The sequence below is a fragment of the Akebia trifoliata genome, chromosome 6, assembly GCF_017979445.1.
Source record: "Akebia trifoliata isolate Shusen 1 chromosome 6, ASM1797944v1, whole genome shotgun sequence".
NCBI lineage: Eukaryota > Viridiplantae > Streptophyta > Magnoliopsida > Ranunculales > Lardizabalaceae > Akebia > Akebia trifoliata.
The window spans coordinates 26,345,294-26,363,503 of NC_141380.1; the positions used below are offsets into that span (position 1 = coordinate 26,345,294).

Here is an 18,210-nt window from a genome sequence, read left to right on the forward strand (position 1 = left end):
CATATTGTTTAATTAATAACTGTTTTTTTGTAAGTAACCCCTTTTTAACTCCGCCAATGTAAAAGTAAATATTTTACATTGCCGGTCCCAAGCCCGGATAAAGGAGGAGGGAAAAGATAAGGTATTGTTTCATATTTCAAGACATAAATAATCAGGTTTGATCGATATCTGACCTTTTTTTTTTAATATGCAGCAAATCTTCGTAGTGTATATAGCTTTGAAGCTCTCCAGTCGGCAACAAAGGCAGTTGTGCACTTGGTGTCAATTTTGTGGCAGCTGTACTAGGCTTTCTGATTTCACTGCTAAATGCTTACTCAAGCTTATAATTATTGTTATTTGATTGATTCTGTGGGTCTTATTGTTTTGTAGTTGTTAAGTACAAGAAAGGATCAGACTCTCTATTGGTTGTAAACAAAGATGATTCCTTCAAATGCAATACCCATCAAAACACCCATTGCTCCACCTCCCAAGGCAATTACACCACCATCTCATGCTCTACAAACAGTGTTTGAAGGATGCTAATCAGGTAATAATATTCTTCAAATCAATTTAATGCTTTTTGATTTTTTTAGTGTGTATTTGATAACAATAATCTTCACCAAAAACTTGTACATTTCACAATTGGTAATCTTCACCGTACAAGTATCGTGGTGCCCTCAACATCTTCTTCCAGTTGATGATAACAGTTGGTATTCTAACTGCCAACCTTGTGAACTATGGTTCACAAAAGATCAAGGCTGGCTGGGGTTGGCGTTTGAGTTTGGTTCTTGCTGCATTTCCTGGTGCATTTATTACTCTTGAAGCTTTTGTTTTGCCTGATACACCAAATTCCATATCTCGCTTAACCCAGAAAGCCAAGGTCTGCTTCCCTCTGTCCTCATGTTTTCTTTTAATTTTAGATTGTTTATTTATGGTGATTGACATATGAATTGGGGTGCTGTTAGCAAAAGTTGGTCTGGCAGTAGAAGCTCTCTTATTTAAACATGTCTATTTTATTGAGATTTTTGTGCTTTTCAATTTGGGGGTGCAGTGTGGAAATTGATTTGAGCAAGGAACTTAAAGCACCTTCGAAGCCCATTTTAGAACAGCAAGTTGAAGCTGCAAGACGAGGCCTTTCAGCTACTGAAGTAAGATTAATGTCTTCTATTTCAAAGTTGGGTTCTCTCTCTCTTAATAATTCTACACTTTACATTTGGTATTAAAAAATGGTTTTCAGGGCACTGGCATTGCTTCTCCAAGATGGTGATTGGCTCCAACTCGTCGTGAGCAACAAAAGTGGGATAGGGCAACTAAGGCTACAACAGGGGGCACTGTAAGTCCTTTTTTTTTTTTTTTTTTGGATTGGCGGGGGCACTGTAAGTTAGCATTGATAATCACATTTAGCTTCTGATTGTAGGATGTCATGCTTCGTGAATCAAGAAAGCCTCGTGGAGACCCAAAAGTATTGGCAGCTCAGTCAAGGGAGCAGTATTTTAAGGTATCTATATCTAATTGTTTAGGGTCCACTATGGCAGCTCATTAAATTTGTTTTCATGTACTTTCGGCGTGAGAAAATCAATAAGTTGTTTTCTATGTTTTGTAATTGTTGTGCAGTTGAAGAACAAGTTACAAATTCTCGCTTTGGGCATAGGTAGTGTTGGTGTAGTTTCGGCTTATATTTTGATATTCTTCTGTATTCAGCTTTGGTGCCGGGCTACTTGGATCTTTGGCATACATACGAATGCTTGGGAACAGCTTGGATTCTCTGGCAGATGGAGCTAGGGGTGTTATCAAGTATGTTACATATCTTTAACAGCACAAGTATTTAACAATACTCAAACTGAAAAATCACAATTTTTTTCTTAGCTTAGTATTACTGTCGTATGTTCTAATGTTGTTATTTATGCATCAAACCATCAAACTATATGCACACTGTGGCATATTGCGAGGTTTGGTTTCATTGCATAATTTCAAGTGATAAACTAGGAAGAATTTTTTATTATTTATTAGGTTGTTCTCAACAGGAGCTTGTAACATGTTAAGGAAGTTTGTCATGGTCATATGACCTTTTAAGCAATTTGAGAACAAAAAATGAGTCAACATGTTCTCTGAAGTCATATAAAAGAACGTGTAAAATAAGTGATTATAGTCTTCCAACACTATAAAAAATAAGAAAAGAACGTGTAAAATAAGTGATTATAATCTTCCAACACTATAAAAAATACTGAGAGTCAAGTACTTAATCAACAAGCACTAGAGAATGGTAATATTCTAAGTGGGGAAACAAAGATGATGTCGGTAAGAATATCCTATTACTTTTGAGTTTGTGCTGCATTTCGTGTTCATATTGAGGAGTTAAATTAATTAAAATTTATTGTGTCTTAGGATTTGAATCTTGTTGCATCAAATCCACGTGAGCCTAAAATTGTGATTATTTTCACAATTTATTGTCTCTTTTTGACCTTGTGAAAGATGGCGTTCTTCTTTGGTATACAAACCAGCTCCACGTGACATTTTTTTATACTCAATTGTCAATGTAGGTAATATTTTGTGATTGTTGATGCCTTCCATGTCTTTATGTAGTAAGCTAATCAATGTTGTTGTGCCTGGGACAATCGATGAACGAGCCATTAACACCAAACGGGTACTCAACCAATGGGAGAGGAATGAGAATCATACACTTTGCCTCAACTCTGCAAAGGCTATTGGCTGCACCGTGGTTAACATAGGAACACAGGACTTGATTGAAGCAAGGGTGAGTCAAAGTTAGCTTAGCTACCCATTTGAGCTTTTTTGTTAGTATTTTAAAAGGAAGTACTCGTTGTTGCTGAAATGTCTTAAATTTTTTCTTCATGTAGCATCATCTAGTACTTGGATTGATATCTCAAATTATAAAGGTGAGAGCTTGGAGTTCTTTCTTGTTATTTTGCATCTAAGTTTCTTTGGACACGGAAACCAAAAAGAGACACAAGGAAGATTCAGGTTGTATAAACTGAAACTTCACACCTATACTAATTTTTATCTACTATTGTTGCATTTATATACTTGCCTGCCCTGGTGACAATATCAGATTCAATTGTTAGCGGACCTCAACCTAAAGAAGACACCTCTATTGGTGGAATTGTTGGATGACAGTAAGGTTGATTGGTTACAGCTTCTTATGAATTTTTAAGATTTTGGAAATGTTTAGCTTTTGTTATCATGTTAGGGAAGAAAAGGACTTACCATTTGTTCAATGTTTATGTCAACTTTTGCAGGATGTGGAGGAGCTAATGGGCTTAGCTCCAGAAAAGATCTTGCTACGATGGATGAATTTCCATCTTAATAAAGCAGGCTACAAGAAAACCATTACGAATTTTTCTTCCGACGTGATTATTTTCTAATCACAACATGCCATTATGTGATTTTTTTTTCTTCTATTTCTACCTCATTGAAGGGAAAGGATGATAATGGCGTATTATCCTATTGGTTGTCTAATTCATCCACTTTATTGTTGCTCTTCCAACGGACACTAAAAGCAAGTGACGCAGCAAGCTCGACTCCACAAAGGCTTAAATCAACTTCAGCTTCTTTATTTGAGAGGCTATCTCAAGTATGAGGCTGCGGGAATATGGTGAGTTATCCCCCCTACCCCTCTCCCGGGTGTTGGTGTGTCTTTGCTGTTTCAAATGCTTGTGGTTTAACTGAGCCTATCTGATTCACTTGGCAGGTATGAACATCGGCTCATCGATGATATGGTTGCCTACACAGTTAAGAGTGAAGGGGGATATGTTTGGGCATGCAAGAACTATGATGGAGATGTTCAGAGTGATTTCTTAGCTCAAGGTTTGTATTACTCTTTGTGCATGACCTTTTCAAATCCGTACAATACTACATAATTGTTGTATATTGTTTCTAGCAGCTTTATCTTCGGCATCTCTTAGAACTAGTGTGACAGGGCCAAGATGAAATGATTTGGTTCCCAATGAGTCGTAATGATATTTGTAAGCTGGTTCCAACACCAACGATCCGTAACTTTTCAACTCTGCATCTCTCATTCGATCCAAGAATCTTCCGTACTCATTCGGTTCCCTACTGTAATCGGGTAACTAGGATCTGGTAATGGTGATCGGATCAGGAAGACCAGGAACCACAAAGACCTCCGAATCAGATTTCACCTTCTCATGAGGGACGTAAGTTTTGATGGCTAGCATCATAGAGAGAGCGAACAAACAGGTGGAGTGAAAAGAAAGATATGGTATCTGTAGCCTCATAGCAACATCAGCTGGCCAACAGTAGAACACATCGGATATGAAACAATCGGATGATCGAAATCATATGTTAAGGTTGATCATTTGGCATGAATGATCAAGTCGGTAGGGCCCGACATATGTTGTGACACATTCCAAAGCATGTAAATGACATAGTATTGTAAAACCATAGATCAGCTCCAGTGAATCCTTTTTTGCCCCCTATAGCTGGCCATGGAATAAAAACAGACTACTTATGTATCATAATCTGGTAATAGAAACACAATGAATTCTAGTAGAGGGGCATTTGAGTCTTTTCATATAGGTAATTGGGGTCATGGTCATCAATTTCAAAACATAGGGGTCTCTCCAATATTCTGCAATATATGAGGGGGCTGGTGTAAAATAAAATTTTTTTTTCTTCAAAAGCCTTTACAGCGACGGCCAAAAGCGTAGCTAAAGAGTTCATTAATTTTTTAAAACGATACCCTATAGCGACGGCCAATACCGGCTGTCGCTATAAGTCCTGCACTAACGACATCCTTGTGAATAGTTGGTCGTTGATATAGGATACAGCGATGGGACTATTAGCGATGACTATCGACGGCCTCCCTGGCCATCGCTACATGTTTTTTGCTACGGTATTTGTCCCTATAGCGACGGTCACGGCCGTCGCTATAGCCCTATTTTATTGTATAACATATCCTATTGCTACTTATATCAAGGATAATCCAAACCTTTGGATTACACACTTGCATGGTCAAGATCGTATGTTTTCTAGTAATTTACCATAAGAACAAACCAGAGGTAAAAGTAAAATATTAAAAATATTTTATTAATGGAAGGCAAACGAAACAATAAAACATATATATTGAACACAAGAAAGCATTTAAGCTTAAATTATTACAAATACATTAAGGAAAAACACAAGAGAGCATTTAAGCTCAAATTATTACAAATACATCAATAAAAACAAAGACAAAGCCCCCCACACCATCCAAAATAAAAATAAAAAAGAAAGGAAAAATAGGGCATTAATAATGGTAGACGAATACATTAAACTCATAAACTAGATACCTAGATATAGTATCAAAGAACCAAGTTGTTGCTTGAAGATATCCTTTAGCAAACCTAAAAACTCCAGTTCCTCCAACAATAGGCAGCTCTTTGACCTTATCGTCCTCTCTATTCCTCCCGAATAGGCTTATTGTACTCCCATTATACTCCCCTTCCGTGAAAACAAAATTGAAGACAAACAACGATACTATCTCACTTTGTGAAATTAAGGGATAGAACCCTTGAGCTCTTCCAATGATCTTTGATGTTAACTCTGGTCCCACTGTTAATGGGTCATCCGCCACCACCACCCCACCAAAGAATGTTTTTGATGTAGTGTTGGTAATTTTGACATTTGTGGCGTTGGGACCATTAACAATGTTATGGTAGTAGAAGTGAAGGTGAGTTAATTTCTCGTGTTTAAATCCATTTTCTCTTGGATTTAAGGATCGAGAGAAGGGGGCGAGTGGTTTTTCATCCGCCACAACGTTACTGGAGATGAAGAAGGCGACGACAATGAAGAAGAAGATGTGTTTGGGGAATGTTCGTGCCATGGTGGGATATGCAATGTTCTTTTAGGCGCTATAACAATGGGGTGGATGTTTGATTATTATTCTCTACAACTATTTATAGATTAAGATATGCTTTGTTTATTATTTGTTGACCTTTTCTTTTATTGATATAAGATATGTAACTTTTCTCTATATCCATTATCTATATAAAAAGTCTCTTACAACTCAATTTTTTGTTTTTTTATTTTCCAACACGTCTACGGTACGTAAAAGAATTTTCTTGGCAAATCTATACACATAAGAAAGGTTTACCAAGTAGACTTTACTCTTGTATTTTCATTCTTATACATGTATATAATATACCTAAGAGAATTTTAAGTGACCAATAACTCTCATGGTAAAAACTCTTTTGACTTCTCGTTTCGTTCATGAAAGAGATCGAGTTGTCTCGGACGAGTTTTCCGATACGTTTTAGATGTCTCGTTCAATAATGAAAAAACTGAACGTGGGTTTTAAATCCCATCCGATACATTGACTTGTTGCTAGGCGATGCTGAGATGACTTGGGTGGTACGTCTTGATCTCGGATAAGTTTTGAAACCATGGTAACTCTCCTCTTCTTAAAAATGAGAGTTTCTATTGCCATTCTAACTTTTATTAGTGCCACCTCAAGATGTGTGCTAATTAATTTCCTAGTGATTTACCTATGAATTGGGGTGGAATTAGTAAAAGTTGGTGTGGCAATAAAATCTCTCTTCAAAATAGGTGGCTACTCTTAGTTTTTATTTTATTTTTATTTTCATGCATATGCTAATGCAATATGTTCTAAAAATCCTTAAATTTTAGTACCAAAATGAATGATCTTCGATCTTTTGATTAAGATGATGACAATGGTGGTGATGATGAGGGCATTGAGATTGATTTGAGGATGATGATGATGACACATTGATGCCTCTTTTCAATGGAGATGACGATCATGATGAAAATAACAATGATGGGGGTATGAGATCACTTTTTGACGGTGTTGATGATTGTGATGGTGTTGATGATGAACATGATGATGAGAGTACTAATGGTGTCAAGATGGTGATGATGTAGAGGTAATTTTTATTAATGAGAGTTATTATTAGTTCCCCATCCTTTACTTATTACACCTCAATTAAAGAGTAAAACACACCATTCAAACATTACAAAGGTTTGACTTTAGTTATTATCTAACATTACAAAACATTATAAGACTCATTCAAATAGTTTGAATAGTTGTTGACAATTATAATTAGGTTCATATAAAATCTTAAACACAAACAACAAGGAGGTATCTCTAATATTTATAAAGCTGTCTTAGGTATTTAAAATATTTAAGAAAACTTGGCTAGGGATTGGGAAAAGTCTTACCCGGTGGTGGATGCATTGTTCTTTAAGAAAATAGCCACAACTTCAGATTTGTTGACTTTTACTTTTATAAGATATAAGATATAACCTTCCAGGCGCGATTTAATAAATGTTTTAATTATTTTTTTATTTTTTATTTTTATTTACTTGATCCGGTTAGTAATAGTATAAGAAAGGCTTCAAGTGGTTTGAACCTAAAACCTTGGGAACAACCTCCACAAGGTCTAATTAATTTTAGATAAATGATTGAGTGATCTCAGTGGGGGACACATAGGGAACATCTTGACGTGGTGGCGCACACATACCCATATGTATTTTCTCCAAGATACAAGTAAGATGCATTTACGGACAAGTGCACGCCACCATGTCAAGGTGTCTCCCATGTGTCTCCCACTGAGGTCACTCTAGCACAACGCTTAATTTTATTATTAAACACAACATTTCAGGAGCTTCTTAGTAATTTAATTGACGGAAAATTAGCAATAAGCCATCGTCTTCAACTTATAGTTAAAAACCATACCCTTCAATTATTTTTCAAAATCATTGTTTAGAGTAGATATCAAATGTCTGAGTAAGAACATAAATTATTCACCCAAATTGTGCGTTAAAAAAGAACTTTAGATATTGGTTAGTACAAAAAATAGTGTCGATTAAGTTTTTACACAAGCTTCTATTCTATTTATGTAGTAGTGTTCCAATCTTGGAAACTCAAGAATAAAATCAAGATCCCTAAAGAAATAGAAGATCAATGAAATTCTGGGTAGAAAAATTAAAGTGTGTCTACAAAGGATTAGGAGCATGGTTTTGAAACTCATTTTGACATCTCGTCTCGTCCATGAACGAGATCAAGTCATCTCAGAAGAGTTTTCTGATACATTTGAGTCGTCTCATTCAACAATGAGAAAAATAAACTGTAATTTTAAATCTCCTTCGATACATTTGATTAATCTATCCATCTTGTTGGTGGATAATCTCGAGACATATCGAACGAATCGTCTCAGTCTTAAACGATATTTAGAACCATATTCAGAAGAGATTGGAAATGATGGATTGAAGACGATTGAATTTGAGATCTGAATGAGACCCATAGATTTATGGTGGTCTCAGATTAGCCCTTTGACAGCCCTTTCACAAGACACTCATGTAGTCCTTCTCAATCATATAAGTATTATCTCCCAAATTCTTTCTAAACCTTAAATTTTCAACTTTCTTATGAATACCCTCTTTACGAAATCATTATCTATGAATGACAATATTACCCTTCATTTCCAAACGGTTGCTTACAAAATTAACCAGTGTCCATGGACATTAAATGTCCAACACTTTTAAAATATTGTTTTTTAATGTCTAACACCATTAGAATGTTGTTTTTATTTTTAAAATACTAAAAGAATATTGAGGGTTTTGTGTCCGACACCATTCGATTCTATTATTATTCTTTTGTAATTTATATGATTATATATAAATAGTACTTGTGTTATTCAAAAGTAACAGTTTCGTAAAGTGAGAATTAATAATAAAATTGAAAAAGTAAGATTTGGAAAATATTGTTTCAATTTTCTGAGAGAATGTGTAACTGTTGTAATTTGACCCGAATGCTCAACTGCTTGAGACAAGTTGACAATTCATGAGTTAGTTCCATCGACTTGTTTTGCACAAATGTGGGATGGAGGTATATAGTGTTTATATTTGACTTAATCATCTAACAGGTCCCAATCCTCTATCGAGTTCCTTGTTAGCAATCTCTCATTCAATGCTCGAAAAATTCACGAATTTTTTCTTTCTTCAATGAAAGTATTACTCTCCGGATTATTGAGTTATTCTGAATAATTCACGTATTTTAAGTTTTAAAAAAGAGTAAAACACGGTTTTTTCCAAATTTTAAAAAATATCGATCGAAAATAAAAGACTGATGTAACTGGTTGTATGTTGTAAAGTATAAACTTGCAAGTTATAATGTGTAACACACATTCGACTTTGAAGTCATCATATTTCAAAATTTTGGAAGAATCTACTTTTTTATGTGACAAATGTTACTTTCATCACTTAAAAAATAATGGCATGTCACTCTACATTTATCTTATATACCACCCAATGGAACAATAACTTCAATGCCCTCATTATTACCATCACTACTATATCATCACATTCCCCATCACCAATTTCATCATCATTATTAACATAATTGTATTTTTGATTTTTGAATTTTTGAAATGAAACGAATAATACAGGTATAAAATATATGCCATATATTTTTCATTTATCGAATTTTTGACCGGATTTTTGTAACTTAAAATTGAATAAAACTAGAAATTTTCATGAATTTTTGCCGTATTCTGAATTGCTAATAAGGATCAAGTTCAATTAATAAGTCATATTGCAACAGAGTTGGACACAAAAATTTCTAATTAATAATGACTACCGAACTTGTGCCATGTTCATCTAATAAATCTGACAACTTTCAATAACTATTAAAATAGAATAACGAATATCATACAACCTACCACGTTCTAGTAAATGTGATAAGGTTTGTTGGCATTTTTAGTTTTATTTTTATCGGCAAGTTGGGGTTTGTTGACTTTTACTTTTATTAAGAACAGTGCCGGCACATGGTTTATTTTTGTTATGAAGTTAGAACCTTCCATGTGCGGCTTGGTCAATGTTTTAATTAACAAAATATTAGCTAAAAGCCCTTGTCTTCAACTTATAGTTAAAAATCGAACCCTTCAATTATTTTCTCAAAATCATTTTTTAGATTAGATGTCAAATGTCTTAATTAAAAGATGATGGTTTTTTTTACTGTAAAACATGTGTCTAAATTCCCAGCTAAAGTTCTAGAACTTTAATTATCGCCTAATACAAAAAACAGTTTCAATTAGGCTTTTACATGAACATCTATTCGCTTTTTACGTAGTAGTGCTCTAATCTTGAATAATCAAGAATAAGATATGATTCTTAGAGAAATAGAAAATAGGTAAAATTTTGGGTAGAAAAATCAAAGCATCTCTATTGTCTACCAGAGATATAGGGCAGGTTGAAAATGATGGACTGAAGTTGAGTTTGAATTGATTAAAATTAATTTACCATAAAAGTTGAAGATGAATGATTTTGAAAAGAAAATTAAAAGGATTCTAATAAGAGATTAAAAATGAGGGCATTACAGTCATTTTATTTGTTGTATGTAAGAGAATTCAAAGGTCAAGGGGATATCTCATTCTCGAACTCCAACAACTACATTATGAGGAAACATGGATGATTAAAAATTATGTTGATAATCTTTTCTTCTTAGATTGTGATAATGAAAGAAGACATGAATTCATTCTACCTAACAAAAGTCGACTTAATCGAAGAAAAGAATAAGATATTTATTGTTGGGAAATTCTTCAAATAAAGGATAATTTATTTTATTAGTTTAGGAGAGGCTGAAAATGAGGTTGAATTGATTACAAATAATTTGCCGTTAAAGTTGAAGATGATTAATTTTGAGTAGAAAAATGAAAGATTTCTAATTTAGAGATTAAGACTGACGGAATTACGGTCATTTTGTTAGTCGTATATAAGAAGATTTCACAGGTCAAGGGGGTATCTTGTCAACTTGAAAATTGGAATGTCAAATATTCACCTCAACATGGAGGGGGTATGACTAAATCATCATTTTATTTTTTAAGTTTTCCATCCCAAACTATTTGTCAAAAGAAAAATCAATTGATACATAAAATACTTTTGATTAGTCAAATGTTAAATGGTATTAAAAAAAAAATTGAAATGGTATAACGTAGCCCCTCACATCATTGAACGGGCATGTGATGCGGACTCCTAATGGAGAAAACTTCAAAACAACGACCTTACTTCAAAGTTTTGGAGGAACCCTCCCTTTCCTCTAGTGAATATTGGAGGTACCTCTTAGCCTTTAAATGAGTGAAATGCCCCTTGACCTTCGTATTCTCTTATCAATTAAAATTGAAAATGACTTAAATAATCAAGAAAGCTTTGATTTTCTTCCAAAAATCAGACATCTTCAACCTCTTGAATATGATGGCGATAACAACAATGATGAGATGATGACGATGACGATGACGATGACGATGAGGGAATTGATGTCATTTTTCATTAGTCTATAAGAGAGTACCAATGTTTATGGGTATATCATCACATGTATTGAAAACACCTCGACCCATATGCATATCGGATTTTAAGAGTCACTACCTAGTTTTAGGTCTAAGAATTGTAAAGTGACTTCAAATATAGATTTGGGTCGGTATGTAACAAAGATAATGGGCAAATAACCTGGTTACGGAATCTAAAAAGTGTTAGTGTAAAATGTGGGATTAGTAAAATATTTTCTACTATTGCATGCGGGTAGTGAGGAAAGAAGGCAAAAACTAAGTTCTATTAAACAGTTTCCTTTGAGAGCTACCAACCAAGCTTAGTAGATGGGGGAAATCTTGGAATTGTGCCCGATGTCTGACTCGAAAGTCGATTATAGATACGTGGGCTTCAAAACCTTTGGGGAGGTTTAAACTCATTTATATGGGTTTAAGAGTTGTCAACGTTCAAATAAATTGTAAATAAATACTATAAAAAGATTTTGAAATTCTATTTTTGTGAACGTGTAATACTTACATATTAAAAAATGAGGAAAAATAGTCTTCCTAAGGTAAGGAGGTTCGGTTGAGGGACAAGGAAGGTGTTAAGCACATTGTCTCTCCCATCCTAAGATGTTAGACACGTTGTCTCTCTCATCCTAAGATGATTATGAATATATGACTAAAATATGAGATTAGAAAATTCTTTTTGGATTTTTGAAATAAAGGAATTTATAAAGAAAATTAGAAGGCAAAAGAACTATACTCTAATGTTAGGAAATTGAAGATTTAAACTAATGATCAAGCTAAAAAAAAAAAAAATGAAAGAATGTGCTTGTTGGAAGTTTTTGTGAGTTTAGGATTTTGGTGGGAATTCATATGAATTTCACCTTCTTGAATCCCAAGGTTCTTTTAAGAGGTTATATGCTCACTTGGAAGTATTTTTTTGTTGGTTTAGTCTTTGGGAGGTGTTCATGAGTTGGACACCACCATGAAAAGACTAAAGAACTTATGCATAAGTTGTGTCTTCTTTAAGACTGTTGTTTTGTTAGCTTAGAAAGTTAGGTGTGGATAGGATCTAGGTAGATCCCTACCTTTGACCTTTGGCTATTTTAGAGAAAACATTGTAATGTGTGTGCACATAGTATATGCACATAATGGACTTAAAAAGAGAAGATTACTTCTAAAGAGGGATTATTCTATAGTTTTTAAGCCATTATGAAAGGAAATAAGAAAATCTCTATTCTCGTAATTTAAATTTTCAAAGAGTTTAAAGGAAATAAAGAGCATCTGCACTAAGAATTTAAAGCTTGCAAGGGAAGCAAATAATAAGAAACAATTGCTCTAATGCTCTCATGGAACTTATTGAGGGCTTATAGGGGGAGATTACCTTTAAGAGGTTTTACTCTCTACCCCTAGCCTCAAGCTAAAAATATTGAAAATTTACATTGCTAAAAGTACAAAAAACTTAAAAGTAACCTTCTTTAAATGTAAAAAAGTAGAGTAGATAAAAGAGAGAAGTTTAGAGAGGGGATTACATAGAAAAATTAGAAAGTTAAAACTACACCTCACCTTGTTTTTTTTTTTTTTCTTTTTGGTTAGAGTTTTTTGGGTGTTTGAGAAAGGATTTTGATAGAGTTTTGGTAGGTTAGAGGGTTTTGAGGAGAGACTTGGATATAATTTTGGATCACTTGAGCTCTTCATCCATTTGTCTTGGATGGGGGTTCTATTTAGTAGGTTTTGGGAGAATCTTGAGGATAAACTTGTCCTAAATTTTAGGGTTCTTAATATTCTCATTAAAACCTCAATGAAAAATTCAAATTACCTTTCCTCTCCTTAGTCTTGATAGTCTTTTACTCACTTATAGGTTTCACCAATCATGATGATCAAGAGGATAGGATTGTAAAAATAATAAGTTCTAGAGAATTCTATAGGGCTAAAAAGGTCCTAAGGCATTGGGTTTGGATCAAATCCTTGAGAATTAGACTAGATGACATGTAAACATAGATTTGAGTTTTGGTCATTAATGTTATTTAGCCTAGTTAGCTTTCTAACAACCTAGGGTTAAGAGTGTCTTTACTCACAAGTTCTAGAGAATTTTATAGAATGGGCAAAATTGTCACTAATTATGAAACTTGGTCAAATTACAAAGAACCTTGAAGGATTGAAGATAAGCTTGTGGTGCATAAGGGTAATTTACCTTATTTTAGTTCTAACAAGATAGGGTTAAGGTAATAATTACGTTCATGTGGGGATCAATATTTGACTAAGGGTCTTTGTTGAGAGAATATGAAAATTACAAGAAGACTAAAGTAGTGGGATTATTAGAGAGTTCAAGAAAAAATAAAAGAGTAAAGGGGAGGGATTTCTTGGGGGAAAAGTTATTAAAGAAGGGATTTAAAGGATAACTATCCTTAAAAAAATTCTAGCACACTTGGATTTGTAACTGCCCAACAAAATTGGCCTTGGGTGAGCCATGGCCTAAGCAAAAATTATGCCTGGTCGTAGGTCACCCTTGGACTAGGCAAAAAGTTTTTTTGGCCATAGGTTACCCTTAGCCAAGCAAAAAAAATAAGTTTGGCCAAGGTTGAGGTATAGCCAGACTTAAAAATTAAGCTTGGTCAAGGATGAGGTATGGCTCAACCGAAATCCAGAATTGAAAAATGACATTCGGGCCTTGTGGTTATTTGAAAATTGGGTTTTGCACCACTATGTGAAAAAGCCCATATTTGATGGTCTCAGTCCGTCAAATTTTAAGAAATTGGACGAGCAAATCCATCATATCTTTTCTTGTATAATTTTTTTTACGGTCCTGAATTGTCAAATTATTGGAGGATGAGCTTAAAAAAACAAAAAAAATCTATTGTCTATGAACGTTGAATACAGAGGTTTAACATACAATAGGACAGTCTTCTAATTCACCAATCACGACAAATGAAATAATAATAAAAATAACAGAAAATCATAAAAGAAAGATCACTTATAAAAACTAAATCTTGACCACCCAAGAAATTCAATTCACATTAAATCCAATTAGAAACAAAACACAAAATGTATCATTGCAATACCAACTAATTCACAAACAACATAGTAAAACAAAATTTTCAACTAAAATTAAGAATGAAAAACAAAAAAGCAGGCTCCAAATTCAAAACAAATTGTTCTGAACAAGAAGAATTACAACATTTTCTTCATCTAAAGTTGGTACCTGAGGAAGACAAGCTTTTTTTGCAGCTAATGGTTTCTCAATATGCAGTCATTAATAATTAATTTAGTCAAATATTAGGAACACAACCTACATGATTTTAGTTTATTAAGATTTTTTTCTTTCTTGTTGAGGAAAACAACAAAGACGACTATTGTACTTAGTTCAAATTAAGAGAGGATTATTGTCTTGATTAATTAGCCCTAATTAGGCTATATAAGATTACATAAGATAAATAAAAAAGTGAAAAGACTAAAATACCCTACAGACTTATTTAACACTCCCCCTCAAGTTGGTGCGTGGATATCAACAATGCCCAACTTGGACAAGACATCTTCAAAAGAGGTTTTACTAACACTTTTAGTAAGAACATCAGCAAGTTGTTGAGAGGTAGGAACAAAGGAGTACAAATCTGTCCAGAAACTATCTTTTCTTTAATGAAATGACGATCAACTTCTATGTGCTTCGTTCTGTCATGCTGAACCGGATTTGCAGTTATGTTAATAGCTGATTTATTATCGCAATATAGTAAGAAGGGGAGCGGCACAGAAAGACGTAAATCAGCTAGTAAGATTTTGAGCCACAACAATTCGCATACTCTAAGTACCATGGCTCTGTATTTTGACTTAGCATTCGACCGAGAAACCACATCCTGCTTCTTACTACGCCAAGTTACCAAGTTACCACCAACTTTAGTACAATACCCAGAAGTAGACCGTCTATCAGTCACTGAACCAGCATAATCTGCATCTGTCCATGCCTCAATGCGAAAATGACCATGATTGTTGAATAAAATACCTCGACCAAGACATCCCTTAAGGTATCTAAGAATACAATGAACAGCAGCAAGATGAGATGTTCGAGGCGAGTGCATAAACTGACTTATAATACTAACAGCATAGGCAATGTCAGGGCGAGTCATAGACAAGTAGATCAATTTTCCCACAAGACGCTGATATTGGCCAATATCTGACACACACTCCCCTTCAGAATCAGTCAACCTGTGATTCTACTCAATAGGAGTATCAGCTGGGCGAGATCCAAGCTGACCAGAGGCACGGAATAAGTCAAAAACATACTTACGCTGAGAAATAAATATACTAGACTGGGACCGTGCAACCTCAATACCCAGAAAATAGCGAAGATGTCCAAGGTCCTTAATCTCAAATTGACGGCCTAAGTAAGTTTTGACTTCGGTAAGGCCATCGGCATCAGCTCCAGTAAGAACAATATCATCCACATATACAATCAGAGCAATAATTTTGCCTTGGGAGTGACGCAAGAACAAGGTGTGATCAGCAGAACTCTGATGGAAACCAAACTGATGCATGGCCTTAGTGAAGCGCTTAGACCAAGCACGAGGAGACTGCTTCATACCATAAAGAGACTGGCGAAGACGGCAAACATGTGTACGAGAAGCAGAAGGAAGAAACCCAGGAGGTTGGACCATATAAACTTCTTCCTGAAGATCACCATTGAGAAAAGCATTCTTGACATCTAACTGAAAAAGAGGCCATCCTCGGATAGCAGCAACAGAAAGTAGAACGCGAATAGTGGTCATCTTGGCAACCGGAGCAAAAGTTTCCTGATAATCAATCCCATAAGTTTGAGCATAACCTTTGGCCACTAGACGGGCCTTATAACGAGCAATGGAACCATCCGGATTATGCTTAAACGTGAATACCCAGCGACAACCCACAACTTTCCTTCCAGGCGGAAGAGGCACAATTTTCCAAGTTTGAGTTTTTTCAAGAGCAGTCAACTCATCAATCATAGCGGCGCGCCACTCAGGATGAGCAATAGCATCAGCAACAGTAGTAGGAAGAGAAACAGTGGAAACAGAAGCAAGAAAACTCCGATAGGAGGGTGATAGTGCAGAGTCAGATATATAATTTGAAATGGGATAAGTACAAGTGCGCTTATCCTTACGAGTGGCAATAGGAAGATCATCACAGGGAACAGACGGAGATGGAGCTGGAGGCGAGGAGGCGAGCTGGTCGGACATAGAAGTGATGATAGTATCACGTGGACGTCGAGAGTAAACCTGCAATGGAGGAGAGGACGAATTGACGGGGGGTGGAGAGGAAAGAACAGGCAGGGGAAGGGAAAATAAAGAAGGAAAATGATCATCAGGTGAATCCAAAGGAAACCACTCAGATTGAATGCCAACGGACCCATTATAATAAGGAGTATACTAAAAAAAAGAAACATCTCGAGAAATGAAACGTCGTCGAGAAGGAGGATGGTAACAACAGTATCCTTTCTGGGTAGAGGAATAACCTAGAAAGATACATTTGACGGCTTTAGGGTCAAGTTTAGAACGATTTTGATCAAGAATTTGAACAAAACAGACACACCCAAAAACACGCGGAGGAAGTGGAAACACCGGACGATCTGGAGAGAGCTTAGAGAGGGGTATGCAAACTGAAGAACACTGGAGGGGGTCCGATTAATAAGGTAAACAGCAGTAAGAACTGCATCAGCCCAATAGGATTGGGGCACGTTCATGCCAATCGAAATGGCACGGGCTAACTATAGAATATGGCTATTTTTTCTTTCGGATCGTCCGTTCTGCTGAGGGGTCTTAACATTGGACATTTGATGCTCAATGCCAGACTCTAAACAAAGTTTCAAGACCTCACTATAGGTGTACTCAGTACCATGATCAGAACGGAAGGCCTGATGGTACGACCAAATTGGGTTTGGACCATAGCAAGAAATTACTTGAAGATCCCATAAACCTCACTCTTGTGTTTCATAAGATAAACCCAAGTGGTGCGACTGTAATCTGTAGATACCCCATATTTGCATCCGCCTGATTAATCAAGTCGTCAGCCCGATCGCAAAGGTTCCCAATGATGGATGTTTATTCCAATGCTTTATTTTTTTACCAGATATGTTTTAGAAATCCGGATGAGGTATCTCGAACTGACAAAACTTAGAAACCACGCTACACTAGGAAAATACGACCCCAGAAACATAGAAATCATCATCTTACAAACCAAAAAGAAGCTTCACAATAAAAATCACTAAAAATAATTAAATTACCAAAATACCCCTAACATTAAAACAACCCTAGAGCCTGCATTATGCTTAGGAAAACCCACTCAAACACATAAAATAACAAATCGAAACCAAGTAAACCACTTCGCTAATTTTCACAAAATTTGACAAAATTACGAAAATACCCCTCATAAAGTTCACGACCATTTCATACAAAAAACTTCATAAATGACAAAAACCAACATTCCCATTGAATTTCTTGCAAAAAACTGATTTCAAAACATCCTGAAACATGGAAAAACGATTTAAAACGTAAAAAATCCTCTCCGAGGGCAAAATGGTAATTTCACAATTTTAATAATTAAAAATTTTGAAATTAATAAATAAATCATTAAATAATGTAAAGTGAAACATTAATAAAATTAATTTAAAAGTGTGAACAAAAAAATCGATCAATCAGACTTTCAGGCAAAATTATTGAGGGTTCGCAAGATATTTCTTTAAGGACCCCTCCATCTGGGGGTCCAAAGAATTAAAGATATAATAGAGAGGAGTTCTCCAAAAATTTAAAGTCAATCAAGCAAGACTAAAGTCAAGATATTAAAGTCAATCAAATAAGACTAAAGTCAAAATTAAAGTCAATTAAGTAAGACTAAAGTCAAGTATTAAAGTCAATCTCATAAGACTAAAGTCAAAACCCTAAATCAAAACCCTAATCTAAATCAATCAAGTCAATCTCATAAGACTAAA

The 18,210-nt window shown here is 35.0% G+C and overlaps 1 protein-coding gene and 1 pseudogene across 2 annotated transcripts; one reads left to right on the forward strand and one right to left on the reverse strand.

Annotated features, from left to right (window-relative positions):
• The first annotated feature begins 174 nt into the window (after positions 1-174).
• LOC147400547 (fimbrin-2-like) lies at positions 175-4,508 on the forward strand. 2 transcript variants are annotated; one of them, XR_015179398.1, is made up of 14 exons: positions 175-243; positions 370-526; positions 687-859; positions 1,031-1,127; positions 1,217-1,238; positions 1,280-1,312; positions 1,397-1,477; positions 1,681-1,773; positions 2,563-2,734; positions 2,838-2,876; positions 3,050-3,118; positions 3,237-3,592; positions 3,689-3,804; positions 3,881-4,508. XR_015179398.1 is itself a non-coding variant. In XM_086446235.1 (13 exons), the coding sequence occupies exons 7-13, from the start codon at positions 1,398-1,400 to the stop codon at positions 4,320-4,322; spliced, it is 576 nt and encodes a 191-aa protein (XP_086302361.1). In that variant the 5' UTR covers positions 175-243; positions 370-526; positions 687-859; positions 1,031-1,127; positions 1,217-1,238; positions 1,280-1,312; position 1,397; the 3' UTR covers positions 4,323-4,508. The 2 variants fall into 2 exon arrangements, 1 of the variants encoding a protein (XP_086302361.1); XM_086446235.1 differs by lacking the exon at positions 3,689-3,804 and having other exon boundaries at positions 3,237-3,336; positions 4,300-4,508.
• A 734-nt stretch (positions 4,509-5,242) lies between these two features.
• LOC147400548 (dirigent protein 1 pseudogene) lies at positions 5,243-5,818 on the reverse strand (annotated as a pseudogene).
• Between the last annotated feature and the right edge of the window lie 12,392 nt (positions 5,819-18,210).